At 39.6% G+C, this 22,880-nt stretch overlaps 1 protein-coding gene across 1 annotated transcript; it reads right to left on the reverse strand.

Annotated features, from left to right (window-relative positions):
- Positions 1-5,525: 5,525 nt before the first annotated feature.
- CNIH1 (cornichon family AMPA receptor auxiliary protein 1) lies at positions 5,526-19,146 on the reverse strand. Its single transcript, XM_019451768.2, has 5 exons — positions 18,940-19,146; positions 14,116-14,184; positions 10,086-10,198; positions 8,532-8,675; positions 5,526-6,442 (listed from the first exon to the last, which is right to left on the reverse strand). Exons 1-5 carry the CDS (start codon positions 19,018-19,020, stop codon positions 6,415-6,417), a joined length of 435 nt encoding a protein of 144 aa, XP_019307313.1. The 5' UTR covers positions 19,021-19,146; the 3' UTR covers positions 5,526-6,414.
- Positions 19,147-22,880: the final 3,734 nt, after the last annotated feature.

A 22,880-nucleotide genomic window follows, 5' to 3' on the forward strand; every position in this document is an offset into this window, starting at 1 on the left:
TCAAGTAACTTTCACCCTCTGTTCCTCCCACTTTTCCTCCCACTTTTCCTCCCATGGCTTTTCCTCCTTCATAGACATACACGAGTGAGAAGGATCCTATGAATCTTCTGGACACCTCCCTCCCAATGCTGGATCATCCCCAATAGGTGTTTATCCAGCATTTGCTGGAACATTTTCAGATATGAGGAATTCCTTGGTTCAGACAGGTGCTCTCTTTTTAGACCACTCATTTTTTACCCTAGGGACTACACAGAATGAATTAAATCCCTCTTTCATTTCTGTTAGAAAGCACTTATCTACAGATTAACAGTCTCTAATTCCCTCCCTCACCTCACCCTATGCTACTGAATATGTCTTTTTGTCTTTAAATGTAATGTTGAACAGTTGTTTGCACTGTAGACAAGGACATTTTCACAGATAGTGGTGGCTTTCGTATCACCTGCAATAGTCCCTTGGCTGTGACTGGCACCTCCCCACGAGACAAAGTAAATTTCACATCAAAACTTTTGGAATAATCATCTAATTGCCAAAAGTTTTCTTCTGTTTCAAACTTCTCTTGCTGCTTTAATTTCATTGGGGAATACTTCAGAACAATTACTAGTGCTGTTTGGGAACTTCAGACCAGACAGCCAGTATGTTCTAGAATATAAAATCAGTATTCTAATATTTTTATGTCTACACTGATTTCAGAACTTAAGGTTTTGTAAGTATACTAAGGAAGATGGGAGAACCACACATATCATACCAGTATGTGAATCTTTAAACTGTGGGGGTTTCTAATCCAAGATAATAATGCCAAAAGTTATAGGTGGAAAAAATTTTTTTCAAGTAAGTACAGGCTGCAATAATAGGTTGACCTTCCTCATGATTTCAGTATTACAACCAAAAACAATTTACAAATCACAATACTTATTAAACTTTAGGAAATCACTGAAATTGATACTAGCAAATCTTGTATGTTGCTTCTCCTCAATAGGAATATAAAGCTTATTCATGAACACTTAAGAAAGTGGAAGAAAAAGGTTGGCATGGATTAATCAAATCCTTTAATAATCAAATGAATTTCCCAAGTGCATGCTTCTCTCATTTTTACTGCAAATGCCAGTTAAGCCTTCCATGTTTAAAATGCTTAACTACTTTAATACTAAGTATTAAGGAAAAACATCAGTTATTCCATAACAGAATCATGGAATGGGGCACTACTCAAAAGAATATAATTTCACATAGTTGGAAAAGTATTTTCTCTACCTAACCTGTGGAACAGCCCTCAAACCAATGGGGCAGAGAGACAAGGTAGAGTCCTGGTCACACACAAGCCAGAGTTAGCTGCTGAAACTGAATTAACACAGAGACTCAGCCATTAACCATAAGCTACACAAGGCCACATTTGAGATGGTTTTTATTTAACATACAAAAGCAAAATAAATTAAGCTCTAAGGTAGGGCTACTTAAGGGCATTTTCTTTGGACAGCGGTACAGCACCGATCAGGCTAACTTAGATTTTAACAAACCGTGAGCACAGATGGATAACTACATTCTATGTTTCTCTCAGTAGTTTTAGGGGTCTACCTAGTCATCAACCTATTATTTAAGAAATTTTTCTTCTCCAGAATATATGAACATGGTAAGCAAAGAGATTTCAATGTTTAGAAAAAGCACTGTACAATAAAATTAATTGTCCATGTGACCCCGTTCTCTACATCTCCACGTCCACTATGCACGTTACTAAAATTAACGTAGGATAAAAAAACCTTCAGTCCCACAGAGCAGTCACTTTATATGGCTGACACTACTTCCCAAAAGCAGTACAGGCAGCAGAGCTGTTTACTCCTTTTAGATATTTAGCTTTAGGACTCTTAATTAATCAAAGTGAAAGTGTTCTAAGAAAGCCATTCAACAGATCCAGGAATAGAGCCACATTTTTTTTTTCTCTTGGCATCACTCTGAAGTATCAGTTCAGAGTCATCTTCCAAGCTATACTGCTGGTACCAAAGACTCGCTGGCTGCTGCTCTGACCACAGATCAGTGATTGGTTTGAGCAAGAGTTTAAATAATTTGAGACTGACATTAGTAGCTTCCCCAAAGGATGAATATGCATACTTTGCATACTTTTAGGAACAATGCTAGACAGGTATCAATATTTTTATCTTTCCTCTTTGAATAGAACTGTTTTAAAATATTTTTGATGTCAAAATTTGACTTACAATTGTACAACTGATTATTGAGGGATGCACATTTGTGAGTGTTGAATGATATACAAATAAGTAAACTACATGAATACTTTTAAATACATATTATTTAACCGGGGGGGGGGGGGGGGGGAAGGGGTGTGGATACGTCACACTGCTGTGACGTAGCCACACCTAAAATGAAAGCTCACACTCCTGCAGGGTGTAAGAGATACAAAGAAATCATTATTTGTACCATGGCAAGAATATTCCATGAGCACTGTTCATAAATACATAATTGGAAGAAAAGAGAAATGTAGCAAGGAAAGTTTTTTCATACTTTTAGAGTGTTTCTACATTTCTATTTCCTTTCTATGCATACACTGGACATATTTTCAAAATATGTTGATTTGGAGAGTAGAGAAGAGCTCTATGAGGGCTATTAGCAAGAGTGGTCCTCAGGCTTAAATATATTGAACAGGCTTAAAATGACACACATACTGCAAGCCTCCATGTACTTTGTTGCTTTGTGAAAGACCATTATCTGGGTATCTGAACTTGACTGCTAGGTCAGGGAGTTAATGATGTAATCCAAGAGGCTTCTCAAATTCTTTCGTAATACCCGACACATGTCAAAAGTCTGGTCATTTCCTATCACTTCCCCTTCCCATGAAAAACAACCCTCAAACTTCAAACAAATTAGCCATTTGTCCAAAGCCTGGGACCCAACTCTCCTCAACCATGGGACAAGAAGTGGGAAATGCCAGTTACAATTGTGAAAATCATCAAACGTCATTACTAAGTTTCTACACCTATACTTCCTTAGTACTAAAGGGACATACTCCATGGTATAATATTATTACTCTAAAGAATAACTGCTAAACAGACTACATTTATTACATAAGATTTTTAATTCAGGAGAATCTGTAGTACCCACAGCAACAAAGAGTTGTCAGTATAGATATAAACCACAGCACAGTGGTATTCAACAATGGTTTCTGAAAGGTGGAAAACCCTTTAAAGATAAATCAAACCACATAATAGCAAAAGTAACTGTAACAAAGCAAAAAAAAAATTACCTAAGTAAACAGCGGTCACTGCACAGGGAGCAGTTTGGTAAAAGCTGGAAGGGTTTTGCCGCCAGGCTAACTAGGCCGCGCAGCTGGACCTGCAGGAATAACAGAAGGCTAGGACTGCTGAAACAGATAAAACGGGGGGAACACACTGGAGTCTGAGCAAGGACAAGAGCCAGCAGGAGACTGCCTTGTGCAGGGATCTTGTTTCTGCTTTCTCTTCATAAGTAATTTACTTTCCTAAAACACTGGAAAAGGTAAAGACGGGTAGATATCACGAGAGCTTCCAGGCACTCAATCTTTGCACAGTCTCCATGCCTAGGAACCAACAGCCTATTCCTGAGAAGGGTAAACCTTACTGGCAGTCACATCACCTTTGAGGAATCAGCTAAGGACTACAAATCTAATTTTTGAAGCATGAGAAGGTGGCTTCCACAAACTGCAGCCTTAATTAAACCTTGCAGAATTGTGGAGAATAATCAGGAAAACATGATTAAAAGGTTTAATACTTGAAAGTAGCACTTGCTAGGAGACAGCAAGGGCTTGTGAAAAGACTTTGACAGGAATGCCAAAGTAACAGCTCCAGGAAACCTATCTGGACTCGGCAAGGTCCCTCATGATCAAAAGTACTTGTGAACCAGAAAGAAAAATGAGGAGTGGGTGCTGACATCATTAGTTGGATTAGAAACTGCTCAAACTCAGAGCATGAATCTTTAGTACCTAGCAACAGGTCAATAAATAATTTTCTGCATGAGCTGACCAACAGTTCACCTCCCTTGAGGTGTCCTTCAGACCATAAAACACAGGCCTTTAAATTTTTTTTTTAATGTTTTTACTTATTTTTGAGAGAGAACAAGCAAGCAAGCAGGGGAGGGGCAGAGAGAGAGAGAGAGAGAGAGAGAGAGAGAGAGAGAGAGAGAGAGACAGAATCTGAAGCAGGCTCCAGGGTCTGAGCTGTCAGCACAGAGCCTGATGCCGGGCTTGAACCCACGAATCGTGAGATCATGACCTGAGCCGAAGTCAGACGCTTAACCGCCTGAGCCACCCAGGCACCCCAAAACACAGGTCTTTAAAGCTTGTCTCGTTATGAAATGGTTTGGTTCTCACTCTTCTGGCTCTACATTCTCTTCTTCCACATACTCACCCTGCTACGCAATCCCAAAATGTTAACGGCTACTCTCAAAGGTGGAGAAGCATTTTTTCGCTAGCAGAGGATTAACCAACCAGCATCTAATTCAAGGCACTCTTAGAGTACGAATTCCACAAACTCATCCATAAACTCCCTTGATTATTAAGTGGAATTTCTAGATACTGGTTTTCTTTCTTTGATCTTTTGTTTAAGAAACTTCTGAAAAAAAAAAAAAAATGGGGCACCTGGGTGGCTCAGTTGGTTAGGCATCTGACTTCGACTCAGGTCATGATCTCACAGTTTGTGGGTTTGAGCCCCACATCGGGCACTGTGCTGACAGCTCGGAGCCTGGAGCCTGCTTCAGATTCTGTGTCTCCCTCTCTCTCTGCCCCTCCCCTGCTTACATTCTGTCTCTCTGTCTCCCAAAAATAAGTATTAAAAAAAAAAAAAAAGAAAAGAAACTTCTGAATCACTTACACTATCTTCAATTGCCTTAACTACCTCATTCCAAATAAAGCACAAGAATTCTTACAAAAACATGCCATAGTTTACCTGCCTTACAAGCAGCAGCAAAAATGAATTTAACGAGTCATTTTTCCTTAAAACCTGCTGTGTCAAAAAGGAAAAACAAAGTTAACACTTCAAATGCCACAATTTTTTAAACTGGTTACAAAAAATGATGATGCTGTGGCATCAATGTTTATGAATCTTGTCAAGTGACAACACAGAGTAATGTGTTTAGCCATTTAAAAACATTCCTTTCTAGGGGCACCTGGGTGGCTCAGTCAGTTGAGCATCCAACTTTCACTCAGGTCACGATCTCTGTGGTTCTCGAGTTTGAGACCCAGCATCAGGGTCTGTGCTGACAGCTCGGAGCCTGGAGCCTGCTTCAGATTCTGTGTCTCCCTCTCTCTCTGTCCCCTCCCCCACTCATGCTATGTCTCTGTGTCTCAAAAAATAAATAAATGTTAAAAAAAAAATTTTAAACATTCTTTTTAGATCTGGGCACAGTATTAAAAAAAAAAAACACGCACACACACACACAATGTAATACTCTACTAGTTTTTTTAAAAACTGACAGTAATATGTCTTTATTATGGATTAAGCAAGTGTAAGAAATAGCTATTTGTAATCTTTAAAACAATGCACTGAAAATAAGTTAATTTCAGAGTTTTATTGTATTGCACTAAAGGAACAGCAGGATGGTTATACAATGTTCTCTCTCATTCAGTTTTGAAAATCTAAAGTACTTGCAAATTCTTAAGAATACCTTTACCACCAGATTAGAACATTAAGTATAATAACCAATTTCTTAATAAGTAATGTCTTACAAATTAAAACACATTTAAAATAGCTTTAAATGCATTCTTCACAAGTAATTCAGCATATATTTTTATATCATGTTCACTTATGCTTAAGAATTAAAGCAAGTATATTACTCTGATGGAAATAATGGGAAATCTCTCACTCATGCAATATACAGGGATAATATTCAAGTTGAAGGGGAGAAAATCCCACTCTTCTTATTTTGTCAATGTGTCCATATATAATCACATACATGATAAATGAGGAAACCCATGAAGTTTCCCACAAGTCAGATATATATTTTCAGTTCATCAGAAGCACCTGATATCTACAGCTAATTTATAATTAGATGGCACTTCAATAAACCAAAATGAGCCCTACAAGTTCCTATAAACAAAAGCTTCCAATGGACTAAGGATAGTCAATAATTAATGCAATCATTCAAGGGATTATGGCTGTTCCTTAAGGAGTGCAAGTTCAAACCTGTCAACACCAGAGGTATCATTTTATATTAATTTATACGTAATTCCATTTAAATTCTTTATCCAAGTATAACATATGAAAACAGTCTTTCCACAAGCAAAAAATGTGGAAACATTTAAAAAATAAGGAGTCATTTTTTAAAGTAACTGATCAGATTCCATAGGCTACTCTTGGAAACAGGATCTTGCTGGATAGAATCCCTTCATTTGGTGGCTTTTTGCATGCACTTACTGGACCAGTTCTTCTGTGTGTTGTTCTAAGAGCTCACCAAAACATAGATCATGCTGAAAAGAAGAAAAAGCCTATTAATTCAAATGTTCCTAATTATAAAAACAAAAAGCACCAAAAAGTTGAGTCTGCTTTACACAGCCAACTAGTTTATGGTATCACACCACCACAGAAAATGAAAAGACCAATGACCAGTTCACGAGACAATCTTAATTTGCATTTATGGACTTTTGCCTAAGGTAGGACTTGGCTCAGTGCTTGTGCTGTGGTTGTCTCCTATTTTCTTTCCAATTTTAGCAAACAGAACAGCACAGCTGAAAGCTTAATAGGGGATCAGAGCTTAGAGAAGCCATCCAAACAGTGCACTGCTCTGGAGTCGTCTAATAATAGCAGTGAGCATCTCGCAAGGGCTCACTTCATGCCACGCCCTCCACTAGGTCTTTTATGTACATGACCTCGCTGAATCCTCCAAGCAGTCCTAGGAGTTGGGTACCATTATCATCCCCATTTTACAGATGGGAATGGTGACTTAAGGAACTTTCCCATCAGAGAAAGGCTCTAGGCAACAGCAAGAGGGTTAAAAAAGAAAAGGGCTCAAGTGAGCAAAATAAAAAATAACCATTTGATTCAGACCAACTCTACCAGAGTAAGGTGGGAAAGGCATGGTTCCAAAGCATGGGTCTCTAACTGGATATACAAAGCAAAGAGTTGAGCAAACTTGACAAACAACTTAAAGCAGAAATGAAACGACATAGAGCCACCACATGCCCACAAGTGCACACCTCTGATTTTCTCATTTATTCAATCATTCATTTCTTTTCTTTCTTTCAACAAATATGTCTCAAGTACCACTATATGCCAGCACTGTTCCAGTTATTTGTTAAAGAAACTGAAAAAATGAAAACTAACAGGAAATGAAAATGACACATGGCATTTTGCTGTTTAGAACTTATTCACTATCTCTGTTTCATAAATGAACGTCTGTAGATGCACTAATGGATACTCATGTTCACAGGTATAACCTCTAAAAGCATAAACATATCTTTTCCATGAATTTCAGCCTAGCACTTCATTCATCATTTTCCGTAATGGAAACATAAAACGTAAAGAGAAACATGAATATAAACCTACCATCTAATACTCAGCAAGTTCTCCAGTAACAAAAAGAAGAGGGAATAAGAAAGCAGCTTAATGAATACAATTCCATCTTACATGGCCAACTTTCTTCCTGTTTTGGAAATCAGTTGGAACTGTTCTCTCTGGCTGAATATCAATAAAAGATGAGAAAAGTATACTGGTGCAGTTTAAAGAAATACAATCCCACATGTGAGAGTGCCCCTTCCCTCATTTTAATAAGCAGCCATTTTATTCCATCTCCAGTACACCTAGGGCGGTGGTGCTCACCCAGGTCTGACTGCGCCCCGCAGAGGGCATCTGGCACTGTCTGGAGGCATTCTTGGTTTTGGTGACTGCAGAAGAGCAGGCGTTACTGGCATCTACTGGGTAGAGGCCAGGGATGTTGCTACACATCCCACAATGCACGGACAGCCCCCACAACAAAGATTTATCCAGTCCAAAATGTCAACAGTGCCAAGGTCAAGGACTGCTGGCCTAGAGGAATGATGCAGTCCATCATGGCTATAAGGGGAGAGGAGTCGATCGCTGCACCATCACATAGGAAAGACCTGTTTCTTTCATGCTCCCATTCAGATGAAGCAAGCCATAAAATAAAGGGCAGAGCATACAGTTTGTAAAGAATGATACAAAGTAAAACACCATGGCAAGAGACATGGTGAAGCCAAGCACAAACATTTTGGCAAACTCACACTTTTTTTTTGCAATCTTCTCAATGCCATCACTTTGCACAGACAATGAGGATTACCGTGTCTGAAAACTTAGGAAGCAGCACCCCTGACCAAACTTTCTGACTCTGACCGCACACCAGCTGGGTGTCCCGACAAGTACCAGTTTATTCATATTCAACGTGTGTGCATTTGCTGGTGTGCACTGTGCCATTAGCAGTTACCACCATTCAAGACGCTGAGTTATTCTTCAGGTGGATTTTAAGGTGTTAAGACCGTAATGCCTACAAACTTTTTAGGCAGCAAAGTGAAATCATATATTCATTTTCTTTTTTAAACTCACCCGTATAGGTAGTAAAAAAATGCTAGAAGATAAAAAGCCAATTTGCACCAGCCTTCTTTCTGACAATACGCTAAAATGTCTGCATTCATGATGGTTGTAGGGTCATAGAGTCCTGGTCCACTCATCACTGGCCTACTCATATACCTGCAATAAACACAGTCCATTAGCCACTCCAAAAAGGACGGGAAGGAGGGTTTTTCTCCTCAAATAACATTTGTTACAATGAGAGGCAGTCCACACAGGGAAGAGTGCTTTTAGTTCCAGGGTGGAGTTCTTTCCTCTTATCATCTTAATTTTAAAACAAGAGCCCCTAGGGGCGCCTGGGTGGCTCAGTCAATTAAGTATCTGACTCTCGATTTTGGCAGAGGTAATAATCTCATGGTTCATGGGATCGAGCCCTGTGTTGGGCTCTGCACTGGAACCTGCTTGGGATTCTCTCTCTCCCTCTCTCTCTGCCCCTTTACTGCTCGTGTGCGTGCACATGTGCACACTCTCTCTCTCCCCAAATAAATAAACTTTAAAATAAATAATAAGCCCCTAAATGAGAACAGGACAGTTATTTAGGCCACATCTGGTCTGCCCTATACTTTCATAAATACAAGAAAAAGAACAATAACTATAAAAAATTAAGGGTTTTTTTTCTCTTAACTTTTTCTTTTAACGTAATTTTAGACTTACAGAAAAGAACACTTCACCAAGATATTCACATTAACCACACAGCTCTACCCTTCTCTTTTTTGTTCTAGCTCCAAATATGCATGTTTTTCTCAAAAAAAAAAACTATTTCAAACTCAGTCACAGATGTGGTATCACTTTACTCCTAAACACTTTTTCAGCCTATTTCCTAAAATGAAGAGCAATGAGATTTTAACGTGCCTATTAAAGAAAAAACAAAAAACCTCTAACTCTATTATGTAGCTCTGACATACCTTAAAAGTTATAAAATATGAACATATTTTATAAACAACCAAATTTAAAATCATAAAGTAAAAATGGAGAAAGAAGTTAAACACACTGTACATTTTGATTTATATGAAATTCAAAGATGGGCAAAATTAATTCAAGTTCACAGAGATCACTGCTCTCCTTGGGAGGTGCAGGGGTAACAGGCAGGGATAGGGCTTCAGAGTTGCACACATAACTGTATCCAAATTAAACCTCACTTTTTGAAAAACACTTCTAAAGATTAACAAAGTAAGTGCCATAAAAGGTATTTAAACAGCTATTTGTTCATCTACTTGATTTTTAAAATAAATGCTAATTGGGGCGCCTGGGTGGCTCAGTCAGTTGAGCACCTGACTTCAGTTCAGGTCATGATCTCGCAGTCAGTGAGGTAGAGCCCCACGTTGAGCTCTATGCTGACAGCTCAGAGCCTGGAGCCTGCTTCTCTCTCTGCCCCTCCCCCACTCACACTCTGTCTCTTTCTCTATCCGAAATAAACTTAAAATAAATGCCAACTAATTTTCAGTTTTCATTTAGGTGACTAGCATGTAAGATAACCATAGTATAAGTAAGATATAATTAGGAAAAGTATTAGAAATATATCTGTATTACCTCCAAATATGGTATGCCAAGAGGGGCATATTGAGACCCAGCGTAAGCCATTCTGCTGCACAAAGAAACATGACACAGAAGAAAGCATGGATGAGGTACTCTGGAAGTACGAGCTGGAAGAAAAATACAAGGCAGTTATCAAAATGCCTTGGCATTAAGTCAAATGCTGTTGGAAAGCAGGTGGCAACCAAGTTCCCATAATGCAAAATCACTGTTTTCTTAGAATCAGGGATGAAAGATGCTAAGTGTTGTTTCCATATTTAAATTTTTACCAAAAGCAGAATTAGAAGCAAACTGACCAGATGATATAGCTTGCGCTAAGAAAATAAATAGAACTTAAAATTTAAAATTCAAATTCTTACAGTAACAGGTTAAATTATACAAAGTTACCACCCAGACTATTCAGTTATTTGCTAATCACTTGGAATACTTCCCACCATTCAACAATGATAAAAATATAAAAATGAGGTATCTGATCTCATGCAACATGATACAAAAAAAAAAAAATCCACAAAAACAAAAGTTCCCTTTAGAATATTTTACACACTAATGTTTTAAAGCTTTTAACAGAAACCAGGAATGCTACATATACAATATTTAGCAAACCACATCACATTACCACAAAAGTCATTTTTCAACGGAAAGCCAAAAGCCAATAATCTCAGCACAGTCATAGGGGGAAGAACACTAATATACACAGATGCAAACAATGTGCATTCTGCAATGTAGGAGGGAAAAGACAGAGTTCTGAACCATAAAATTGGAAATTTCCCTAGTTCCTGAGCTCTGATTTTACATGGCCTTCCCATTTCTTTTAAGCCTGTTTTCCAATGAACTACTACAGGCACAGCAGACCAGTAGAAGCTCAGAACTCAAAAACAAAATAATTTGTTTGATTGTAGAGAAAAATTAATTGAAGAGAAATACTTTTTATAAAATAACCAAGAATTCATGCTTTAGTTTTAATTGCCTTTCTCATCCTAAAGATTTCAGCCTAATGACTCTTATTTAAAGTCCCAAACATTTCATTTCAAGTTTCGGCCAAGGACTTCCTATGAGTCACAAATGCAAAGCCAGTTTCTCAGATGTTCACATCGTATCAAGGTAAAATTATATGAATCCTCAACATCAGCAGATCTTTACTGAAAGGAAACCATTGCTGTAGAAACAATGCAATTGTACTACATATTCAAGCCTGCTTTCTACTACTCCCAAATCACTTTCTTCATTTCAAAACTGTAAAACAAAGTTTTTTCATGAATATTTTAAATGAAATCTCAGTAAAACCAACTAATCTATACCACTAACCAGATATTTTCTACAAACTTAATATAATAAACTCTGTGTATGTATATAAACTTGTAAATAACACGAACCATTAAGCCACCATTTAATTAAGATCAAAATTAAACATCTGCAAGAAAACAAGAAAAGGTCCACAGGAAATCTTTGAAACACAAAGACTACAACCAGGACAGACCAAGAAAAAGATACACTATATTAGGAGTTCCACTAGAGCTGTTTATAATACTCGTGTAAATTACAGGATTTTTCTTTTCCTTATAATAAGTACTTCAGCTCTTTAAAGCCAAGTGATAGGTAACAATACAAATCATCCAAGTTTTCATCCTACAATTCCAAACTGAGATATGGGGAGAAAATGATTTAGAAAGCATGATCTCTACTGCTCTTAACAATAGACTTTAGTAAGAGGGATAATAAAGATAATCTGCAACTCTTCCAGTTCTAATATGAAACAATGCCACACTCCCTTCATCTCAAAAAAATCCAGACACTTTTATTACACATCTCTTACAAAAACCAGCCCACTCCAATCATTCTTTAATGGTGAAATTTCCTGGTAAGTGGCACAAAAATTATTCCATTTAGGAACCAATGTTTACACAAAAACTAGTATCCAGAAAAAAATTCCTCACACAAATATGGCTGAAATGATAATACTTAACATGCAAATCGTAACATTCTCTAGTTAAGGTTCACATTTTAACATAGAATATTTGTCTTCCCCCATACTTTGGCAGAATTGTCAAAACAAACTTTAAATAGGGAAAACTGTCAGATGCACTGCTAGCAAGCCAATTATCGGCACCCTACCCAGAATGCAACTTGTGCTGGTATAAAAACTCCCAATCTATGCCGCATCGGGGTGTCCCAAGCAAGTTATCTTTTTAAGGTGAGAATTTCCTTCCACGAAGAAGAGTCAGAAATCACACGTTATATGTAAAAATGAAATTAGTCCCTCTTAAATTTACAATAAATTAGGGAAACACCAAAGCTTGAACTTAAAAATGTGGAGGTCTGGGTTCAAATTCTGGTTCTACCTTAGCTGTTTGATCTTGTTAGTAAAGTGCTTCAACCTGGCTAAGCCTCAGCCTATCCTCCTATTCATGAGAATAACAATACACCTACCCTTTAGGACTGTCACAAGCACTGAAAGAAAAATCCCAAGTAGAGATGCTTAGCACAGAGCCTGGTGCCCAGGAAAGCCCTCATCTGATTTCAGCTATTCTCATCCTCATCATTTTTTGGTTATTTGAAGTAATGAGAAGCCAAAGAAGATAGAATATTATTAATAAACTGTCATTAATACACAAATTTTGGTTTCTTAATTTCTTGGTAACAATTAGTTTCAACAGTGGGTTAAAATATTTTACAATGATCATTGTTACTTTCCAATGAGAAAGCAGACTCATCTCCTCTTTTGTTTCCTAACAGCAGAGAAAGAGCCAGTAAGTTAACACTGTTAATTGTCCCTAAATAGTCTTACTGTAGCAGTTCTTTAAAGACAAGCTAGAAATCTATTCCATCACTCATATTTATCTAGGAAACAATGATAAAGTAGCAAACTAACTTTATAGATCTTTCCCCCAAAAAATCCTTCTAGCATGCTAGTGCCTTACAGTTTTATACAACTCAAGTCTACACAAGTTTTCATCTTCATTAAGTAACTTTTAAAGATGAATTATTGTATTATTGTATTCTTGAAGACGTACCCACTGCTTTCAAACAACCTTTCAGTTTCTGACCAGTTAGGCAAAATCACACCTACAGGCTAAAGGTGAAATCTTCCTAAATGAGGGAACTAAATGAAGTCAAAAAATATGTATAAAAACCCCTAAGCACAATGGAGCCGATCCGCATTATAACTAAATCCATCAGAGCTCAGAACTTAGTGTAAGACGAGGCTGTTTTAGAAATTGAGAGTGGATATATACCAGAAATAACTATGTAGACATTTGTACATAAATTATTATCCATAAAATTCTGGCAGCATGAGTCCAGAGCCTAAGGACAGAGCTATCCACCTAAAAAGAGTGAAAAATTAATTCCAGAATAGACATAACCAAAAAAAAAAAAAGTAGACATGCTCCTGAAGACTCCACTTCCGGGCTACCTCACAGTAAGTCACAACATAAGAATAACCTTACCATCTATTAAAGTCATTGTATGTTAACCAACTTTCAAACACTGAACCAAATAATGTAATATAGAAGTGCCTATGGCTATAACATTTCAGAAATGCATAAGCATTTAACAGCTTTCCCTACTTGACTGGGCCAGCAAGCAAACATTTGCATAAAGTAAGAAACTTCATGAAATCATAAACCTCAACAGGCATATAAATGAGCACACCGAACAGAACACTTTACAGATACAAATGCCCTAACCCTCCCCATGAAATGAATGTAGCATTAAAACATTAAACTAAAAAGCAGTACACACCTTTAATGCAATTTTGACTCTTTTAATCTTTTTGACCTTTTCAATTGTCTTTGGCCGACAATGTAAAAAGCAGATTGGAAGAATGTTAGTATGACAGCTGACAAGATCACCAGATTAATAATAGTCAGAATAGTCAAGCAGGAAAAAGAATATTTTTGTAAATTCTGCCTACTCAAAAAAAGTACAACTATATCATGCTACTGAGAATATTGGCCATTTTTAAATTATATCAAGTTAAAAGCAAAAACAGGTTAAATCTACAGAAAAATCCTTTATTATAACTTACAGGATTCAGGGTATTACACTGGTCTATGGGATTCTTGTAATCAGTCTTCAGTTCATCAAATGCTATAATCTAAAATAAAATTAAAATAGTTAGGACCTCTCACTTTATTACAATACAGCCACAAACCTGCCCCATCATCAAATGATAATTAAATTCAGTTAATAAAACAAAAGCAAAAGTAGGGTATACTACATGTACCAATTTACAGTAAATTCACTATGTGCTAATAACCAGAATCAGATTTAAATAACTGAAAACATGTTCATATTAGTATCATTTAAATGATCTTATACTACTATTAATAAATATCTTCAATTTTCAATTTTTCAGTGCCTCTGTTCAACTTATTCTTTCTTCTTGAGATTATTTTTTCCTTCACCCACAACTATTTACAAAAACTCTTCATTATAAAAACCCTCTTCCTATGTTGGCTCCTCTCTGTAGGTTACCCTGACTCCCTTGGGCCAAAATAACTGCATGCCACTCTAATATCCACATAGCACAGGACTTTATAATGCCACCAATATGGCATTTCTCACACTGAAGTATTTATGTACAGGTCTGTGTGCCCCTCAGGGTGAAGTATTTTTCATCATTTGTGTATGCCCTGCTCTGGTCACAGAATTCAGTGGGACACCAGAGATGGGCTCACATGCTTCAGTCTGTTCCCCCATTTGTGCCCACATTTCAAAGTCCTACTTCAATTTGGAAATACAAGAAACAGCCTCAGAATAGAGGAACACCAAATGATTTTCAAACTTCGTGGCCAAAATCGCCACATACTGTCATGCAATTTCTGCAAGAGACAAAAGGCCAGGGCCAGGTGGAAGCTCAAAGCCAGCCCGTGCTCCTGTGGTCATGGGCTCTACACCAGGCTCTGCACTGAGAGCCTGTGTCCAATCAGGAGGAGGATTCTTCTCATTATTCTGCCCCAACAGGGAGCAGAACTTTGTTCTATTGTACCTAAAGGCATCATATAAGCAAAAGCAGCCCTGTTCAAGGCCACAATAAAAGTGATCAGTCTGACCTCCTTCTGTGTCATATGCATATTCCTACCACTTGCGGGTGGTTTCATTAGGGTCACCAAACTAAAAACTGAAGGGTAACCCAGGTAAGACCAGCTTCTCATGGTGTGATGAGCCAAACAGGTATAAATGCAATAGGGGAGAAAGATCTCATCCACTTATAAAATATATGGCAAGAATGTTTCTGTCTACATCTGGAGAAATGTGGCTATAACATTTAGGGTCACTTAACACATAACTTCAAAGTCAAAATGTACTGAAAAATCAAAATAAGGGCAACATACCACTCAAAATAAGAAGCCAAAAGCACCAAGTTTATGGGGGAGCTACTTTAGCTGCTGTCACTGGTCATCTAGGGGACAGAGAACCTTTCCTTTGGTGCCCTTCCTCTGGTAGGTTAGGAATAGTATCCTCGTATGTGAGACAGTGTTAACTCAATATTACCAGTGATCAATGGAGTTCTGTATTTCTAGCTTTCACTATGCTAGTTTATTTCCCTGTTAAAGTTCTTCACTTCATAAAAAGATCTTTTTTTTTAAATGTTCTAAAATTTTATAAAACTCAACAACCTGATCAAATAAAAAATTATAAGTAAAATACGAATAGAAGAAAAATAATTAAAATGTAAACTCCATGACAGCAAAAATTTTTTGCTGTATTCACTGCTATGTCCCTGGTACTAGCACATACTTAAGTGTTCAGTCAATATTTATTGAATGAAAGGCGGGGGGGGGGGGGGGGGGGGGGGGGAGGGGTGGAGAGCCCTAGCTTAAAAAAATACAGAACTCACCAAAAGGCATTTGCCTTTGCTAATAAACCCTAACACATATAAATGCTAAAAATATAAATGTACAATTAGAAGATACTAATTTCTGATTACTTATGGATATTAGTCAAATACCTGACATTTGTTGTGATACATCCCCAGTGCATCTTAATAATAAAGATCAAGATAAGGACTGTCATTGCAAATAAAATTACTTGCCTATAACAAAGATCCAATTTAACAGCAGAGTATAAAACTTATGTTTTAAAACTAACTCCTTTGGACATTTTGTTCAGGTGATTTCAAGGGATCTTTTAACGAGTGCGTTACTGCAATGAGTGCTACAAGCTGGAGTTTTCAAAACTCTTCTGAAAAGATTCTTTTTTTTTTTTAATTTTTTTTTTTAACGTTTATTTATTTCTGAGACAGAGAGAGACAGAGCATGAGCAGGGGGAGGGGCAGAGAGAGAGGGAGACACAGAATCTGAAACAGGCTCCAGGCTCTGAGCTGTCAGCATACAGTCCGATGTGGGGCTCAAACTCACAGACCATGAGATCATGACCTGAGCCGAAGTCGGACGCTTAACCGACCAAGCCACCCAGGCGCCCCTGAAAAGATTCTTAACCTAGTGGTTTTCATATCTTTTGTTACTGTGTGCCTGGACAAACACGTTCACAAAATTTCCCCCCAAGAGCAAAAACAAAACAGATATATTCCTAAAGATACCAAACTATGCAATTCAGGATACCTTCAAATTTGATGCCTGTCTTTGGAATGATTTTTGTTCAAACAAATCTATGCTCCCAACTCTACTCCCTACAGAGCATCAATCACATGAATTAGGACCAAACAGAGAGATGTAACCATCAACTCAAAAAATAACCTCCATACAACAGTTAATGTAAACAGGATTCTTTGAATTTCTAACTGAAATTTCCAAATGAGTCTTCTGATACTTAAAACTACCTAAGAAGATAAACTGAAGGTTATGTAGTTAACCTTATGTAGTTAACAAAAAATTAAACTATATATTTTGGAATTTTCAATTTGTTCCCAAAGGATGTATAATACTCTGGACTAAGAAATCCTTAAGGAAAGGCTCTCTGTACACTGTGGAGTACAAATGAAGTCTTAAAAATTTTTTTAAATTCTGTAACAGGACTTAAAATTATCTAGCTCACCCGGACATATATTCACTTCAAAGCTGAAACTAAATTACCCATTTTTTTAAAAATTCAGTTCAGGTATTCCTTAAGCTAAACACAACCTGGTTCAAAATGTAAACGTGGCCATCCACAGTTCTCTTCTCAGAATCCTTACCATCTCAAAAAACAAAGTATCCATCAAGCAGGAAGTGACTTAAATCCACATATACAAATGAAAGGGAATCACACATTTCACGTCCACCAAAGGCTTACTAAAGTGGAGCTAGTTTGCATCCGAAATTATCTTTATTTATTGTTCTTCCATCAAAGAGACTAAAACGCTCTTAATTTATCGGTTCCTACCCACAAGCATTTTGAGGGAGGAATTACTTAACAGCCTACCTAAGTAAGCATTCCCCACTATACAAGCAGTTGGGTTCTAACATAATTATTAACAGGGGCTCCTGGGTAGCTCAGTCAGTTCGGCTCAGGACATGATCTTGAGGTTGGTGAGTTTGAGCCCCGCATCAGGCTCTGTGCTGACAGCCCAGGACCTGGAGGCTGCTTCGGATTCTGTGTCTCCTTCTCTCTCTGCCCCTGGCCTGTTTGCTTGCTCGCTCTCTCTCTCTAAAATAAACAAACATTAAAATTTTTTTAATAAAAAAAATAATTATAAACAATCACACTCTTTAGCAAAAGAGAGTAATTTGTGATATCATTCTACTTTTGAGATTTTTTTTTACAAGACACCGCTATTTAAATCACGCTTCCCCTGTATGTTCCATAAGAAATCCTTGTTATAGGGCTGATGACACAGGACTTAAAAGTTACATGAGACTGAACGTGTCCAATCATTCAAATGAAGACTAATATCCTAAAAGGTACTAAAAGGATATGACGGCAGAAGCAAATATAAGATAAATGTTTTAATGAATGCTGATTTCCAGAAGGCTGCTTCTCATTTTGTGCTAGAGAAACAAGAATCCTTCGAAATCTGTTATAGAACTGTCAGGGAAAATTCCTTGTTCCTTACAGGAAGCAGTAAAGATGTGCTTCAATCCTGCGGCATGATGTGAGTAAAAAGAAAAAAAAAAAAAATGCCCTAGGAAAATTTAAGATTTCTGAGCATTTTCAAAATCAAATTAAAACTATCTCTACTAAATCCAGCTACCCTGAAAAGAAGGCTGTCTCTTGAGAAACTCTGGCGGTCAAAGTATCATTTAGGGGAAAAGTTCGGAGATGCAGTCAACAAAGTAATCAATCCAATCTGCATCAAAGTTCACAAGGAAACAGAATCTGAAAAAAAAGAAAGTCATTCTACTCGAAAAGTACCCAACAAGTGCTGAAACCAGCAATGGAAATTCATCTAAAGTAGGCTATACTAACTATCTCATTTGGGCCACACTCCTGCGGAAACCCGAAAAGACAGACAATGTGACTAAATAATAGTAATTTGGCAAACTTCATTCCCGCTAAGCACGCAGCATGCCTCCGTGCGCCCTTCACATCTCCCCGGGATGCGGAGACGCGGAGCCCCGGGCCCGCGGAGGGTCCGCGCCAGCGAAGCGCTGTCCCGCAGGGCCCGGCGGGACCACGGCCGCCCCACCCATCCAGGGAGGAGTAGCTGCGCGCGCGCGGCCTGTTCGGGGACACAGCGGATGCATCCACGGGGCCACCACACGCCTCGGCTCCTCCCCGACCTGCAGCCCCCGGCCTGCAGACAAGGGGCGCACGGAGCCCTGGCCGCGCCGCCTGCCCCGCCTTGGCCCCAGCCCCTGGCGTGCGGACGGACCAACGGGGGCCGTCGCCGCCCGGACAGCCGCCGACCCCGGGCGTGAAGAAGCTGCGCCGCCTCTTCGCCCTCCTTCCCCCGGACCCCGCTACTCACGTGCCAGATGGCGAAGAAGATAAGCGCGGCGGTGAGCAGCAGCGCCAGCATGTAGCAGAAGGCCGCGAACGTGAACGCCATGGCCGGGAAGGAGGAGCAGGGAGCGGCGCCGGTGCCAGCGGAGAAAGGCGGCGCAGGGCCCTCTGGGTAAAACCATTCACTTCCCCCGGCCGCAGCCACGACCGCCGCCGCCACCGCCTCTGCCGCTGCCGCCGTGCCCGCCCTCCCTGCGCGCCTGCGCACCAGCCGAGGTGCGCTGGCGCCCTCTGATGGCCGAAGTCTACGATGCACTTACATTGTCCGCGCAACTGATTGATTTATTTTTTTTTTCCCTCGTTTATTCTTTGAACAAATATTTATTGAATGAGTGTCTGCTATGTTCCAGGCACTGTGTTTCCCCTTTGAGATGCAAAGGGGGGAAACATACTTGCACCGAAAGAACTTAGTATAGTGCCGGAAAGGAACACTTAAATCATTACAGTGTTATGACCCTGTTAAGGTAAGTCTGCGCTTGTGATGAAAGGTCAGAGAAGGGCATCCATCCCGCTCTGCAGCGTTTAGGGCAGGATTCCTGGAGTAGCTGTTTCTTAAGCTGAGGCTTATGTGATGAGTAGAAGTTGTCCAGGCAAAGAGAAGATAGACCAGTACTCCAAAAAGAGGATTCAGCATGAGCAAAGGTACAGAGATGAAAGAAAAAAAGCTCAGTGTCTTAGGTGAAACCACCAGCAGTTCTTAAATTAGTCGAACCTGGCACAAAACAGTGTTAGAAAGTTAGAAAGGGGGTCCGGGAGGGTTCAGATCATAGAAGGACTTCCTTATAAGCTTGGTTTTGTTCTTAGGCTGGTTGTGACCCACAAAATTGATTCACCACCTGCTACCTGATCGGTGCTGATTGAAGTGGAAATCATCGAAGGCTTTTTAGCAGAGAAGGACATATTTAGATTAGCATTAAAGATCATTCACACTAGCAAATTGTATAGACTGGTTTAGAAGCAGAGTTATCCAGTGCTGTCCAACAAAACTTACGGCAACAGTGGAAATGTTCTTTTTCTGTGCTGTTTGACACAGTAGCCACTAGCCACATGTGGCTATTAGGCATTTGCAATGTGCCAGTATGATTATGGGATTAAACTTTAAATTTTACTTATTTTAATTAATTAAAATGTAAATAGCCACATGTAGCTAGCAGCTACTGTTTTAGAGCAGGTCTATACCACCAAGATTATGTGGCACCTTTGTGCAAATCACAAGGTCCACCCTAGGGCACAGGAATGCAAGCAGATTTTGTGGTATACAAACTGCCCAACTATGTACCATGATCCCGATTGGAGAAGTGTGAGACAGCAAAGGTCCAGGAAGAAGCTACAAGGCACTGACTGAAGCAGTGAAGGGGGGGAGAGAAAGGAAAGAACAGATTTGATTGTATGGAGAGATAAGCTCAGCAGGACTTGATTGACTGGAAGCAGTGGTAAGGGAAAGGAAGGCCCCAGTGAAGATGTTCAGTACTACAAGCCACAGAAACTTAGCAAAAAAATAAGCACTGGACAATGTTTGTCCAAGAGAATTCACAATCTAATGAGAGGCAGATGCAGTTTCCTGGTGTCAAGGAAAAGTTTTCAGGGAATTATTGAAGCCAGACCATGAGATCCAACCTGGTTTGTATAAATGAATCCCATCTACACTTTGGGAAGTGATGTTTCATCACAATACACCTCCAAGTCCTCCTACCTTTCGGCAACAAGTTATTCTCCAGTTTCACTTGAAATGTATCTTTCCCTTGCCTAGCAACTATGTCTGGCACCTTACTACACAAAATGGACCTGCTCTTCAAGAACCCATCCCTGGTTCTAGAAGGGGCGTCCCACATTTCACCTGAGGAGGTGGAGAGAATTGGCAAGAGAAATCTTGTCTGCCCCTACCCCTATAACTGCTGTTACGGAAACCCCAAATCCCTCCACTTCATCCAAGGGTAGCATTTTGGCTATTTCAATGAAAGTTTATTGAGCACCCATTCTATGTCATACCAATTTGCTCAGGAGCTGGGGCAGTATGAAGCCCTTTCACATTTTGCCAGAGCACACAGGTCAGCTGTAGACCTGCATTGTCTAGTACAGGAGCCATTTAGTCGTGTGTGGCTATTGAAATTTAAATTGGATAAAATTAAATAAACTAAAATTCAGTTCATCGGCTATATTAGCCATTTTCAAGTGCTCACTAGCCTCATGTGGTTGTTGGCTACTGTACTGGACAATGTAGATATGGAATATTTCCATCACTGCAGAAAGTTCCGTTAGCAATGCTTTAGACATTATTACACAGCTGTAATCAGTTAGAGAATGCATCCATTTTAATGAGGGCAAAGAGCTAATTAGATCAACCAACCATAGACAAGGCAGTTGGTGAGGAAAATAATGGGTTTACTTGACGTTTTGGAGAACCATTACAGGCAGTGAGTAATCTATACCATCCTCATTCAATCAATTCTCAGTATTCTTTGGAAGCTGCATTAACCCTTTTACCTCAAGGGAGTAATATTGCAGTACACACTGAATTAAGTTCCTGTGTCTACTTGTATACATGGATGGAGCTGGATGCTACTGAAAAGAAATATCAATCTTATGTGCCCCCACCTCTCTCCTGCACCCCGCTTTCTCCCACTCAAACTTCCTTTGTTCAACTTGGCTTTCCATCAGTTTACTCCCACTCCCACTGCCCATGTCCCCAACCCAAACAGCTAAGCACAGGTCAGCCACCAGAGAACTAGAAAACAAAACCCAGAAATACAAAGCATGCAGTCTAAGAATGGGACCAAAACAGTTCAGATACACACCTGAAAGAACTTTCTAGCCACCTAGACTAAAGAAAGCCGGTAGTGGGAAGGAGGAAGGGGAGGTGCTGAGCAGTTAGGAGAATGTGAGCTCAAGATATCCGCAAGCATTCACAGGAAGAGGCTCAGCCTTACCATTCTCTGGGGAGCACCTCGGACCCTGAGCTCAGCTTTCTTCTTCACTGATGTCTGTTGAAAACTGCCAAGTGGCAGCAAGTCATATTCATACCATCCATCATCCAAGTGGTAGTAACGTTTGCCACTCTGCTCAGCACCCCATCCAGCCCATGCCAGGGAGACGGTCCTCTTTCTCTGGACAAGGAGGCTCATAAACCACACACCCCCTCTCTGGGGAGCAGTAAGTAGGATACTTAAAGACATGGCGGTTTCGTAAAAGGGAAAGCTCCTGGACTATCGTGAATTTGCACTCAACCAAAGTGAGCTCTCCCATGCATGTGGAATAACAGGTGAACATGCCATCCTAGTTACATTTATCACATGGTACCCATGATGCTTTGGGAGGACCTGGGTCCTTGACTTGATTAACGAGGAAAGGATCCTGAGCACAGAAAATTATAGGCCAGCAGTTCCCAATCTGTCAGAAGAGGTTTGCATACTTGAAGGAAAAGCAATTCAACCTGATGGCTGTGGATAGCACGTGGATCTGGACATCGACATGGAACTTGGAAAGAATAGCTATGGTGCTGGGAAGAATGGGAGGTGTAGCAGGAAGTATTGGTGCTCAAAGGCCATGTTCACTTCTTTCCTGATGACAGAGCTCAGGGTTTGTCAGGGGCTCATAGCCTCCATGCCATGTGCTCAGAGGAGGAGCCCTCCCCAGTCCAAGGTTTTGGGGAAAGACAGCTCCTGTCCCTCCAGAGTGATGTCTGACTCCCAGTTGCCCTCCATATGGAGCAGAGCTGATAACTCTTGGTGTTATTTTCTGTTCATTATACACATTTCTAAAACTGAGTTGCAGCTGTGTGCAAATAGCATGGGCTCCAGCAGGATGTGGCTTCTCAGTATCAGGTGGCTGTGTCATCCACCTTACCCTTTGCTCTATTACACAACCATTATGAGAAAAATCAGTGTACAGAAGTGACTCACTCAGCAA

The sequence above is a fragment of the Panthera pardus genome, unplaced genomic scaffold (assembly GCF_024362965.1).
Source record: "Panthera pardus isolate Hobbes unplaced genomic scaffold, ASM2436296v1 HiC_scaffold_24, whole genome shotgun sequence".
Lineage (NCBI taxonomy): Eukaryota > Metazoa > Chordata > Mammalia > Carnivora > Felidae > Panthera > Panthera pardus.

What these genes read in the sequence shown, in the direction of transcription:
- CNIH1 (XM_019451768.2), bottom strand. Translation starts at nt 19,020, where the DNA reads ATGGCGTTCACGTTCGCGGCCTTCTGCTACATGCTGGCGCTGCTGCTC. An exon ending in TCTTCTTCGCCATCTGGCAC is followed by an intron (nt 14,185 to 18,939) that starts GTGAGTAGCGGG and finishes ATTTTATTTTAG; the next exon opens with ATTATAGCATTTGATGAACT. An exon ending in TTTTTTTACTACCTATACGG is followed by an intron (nt 6,443 to 8,531) that starts GTGAGTTTAAAA and finishes TCTTCTTTTCAG; the next exon opens with CATGATCTATGTTTTGGTGA.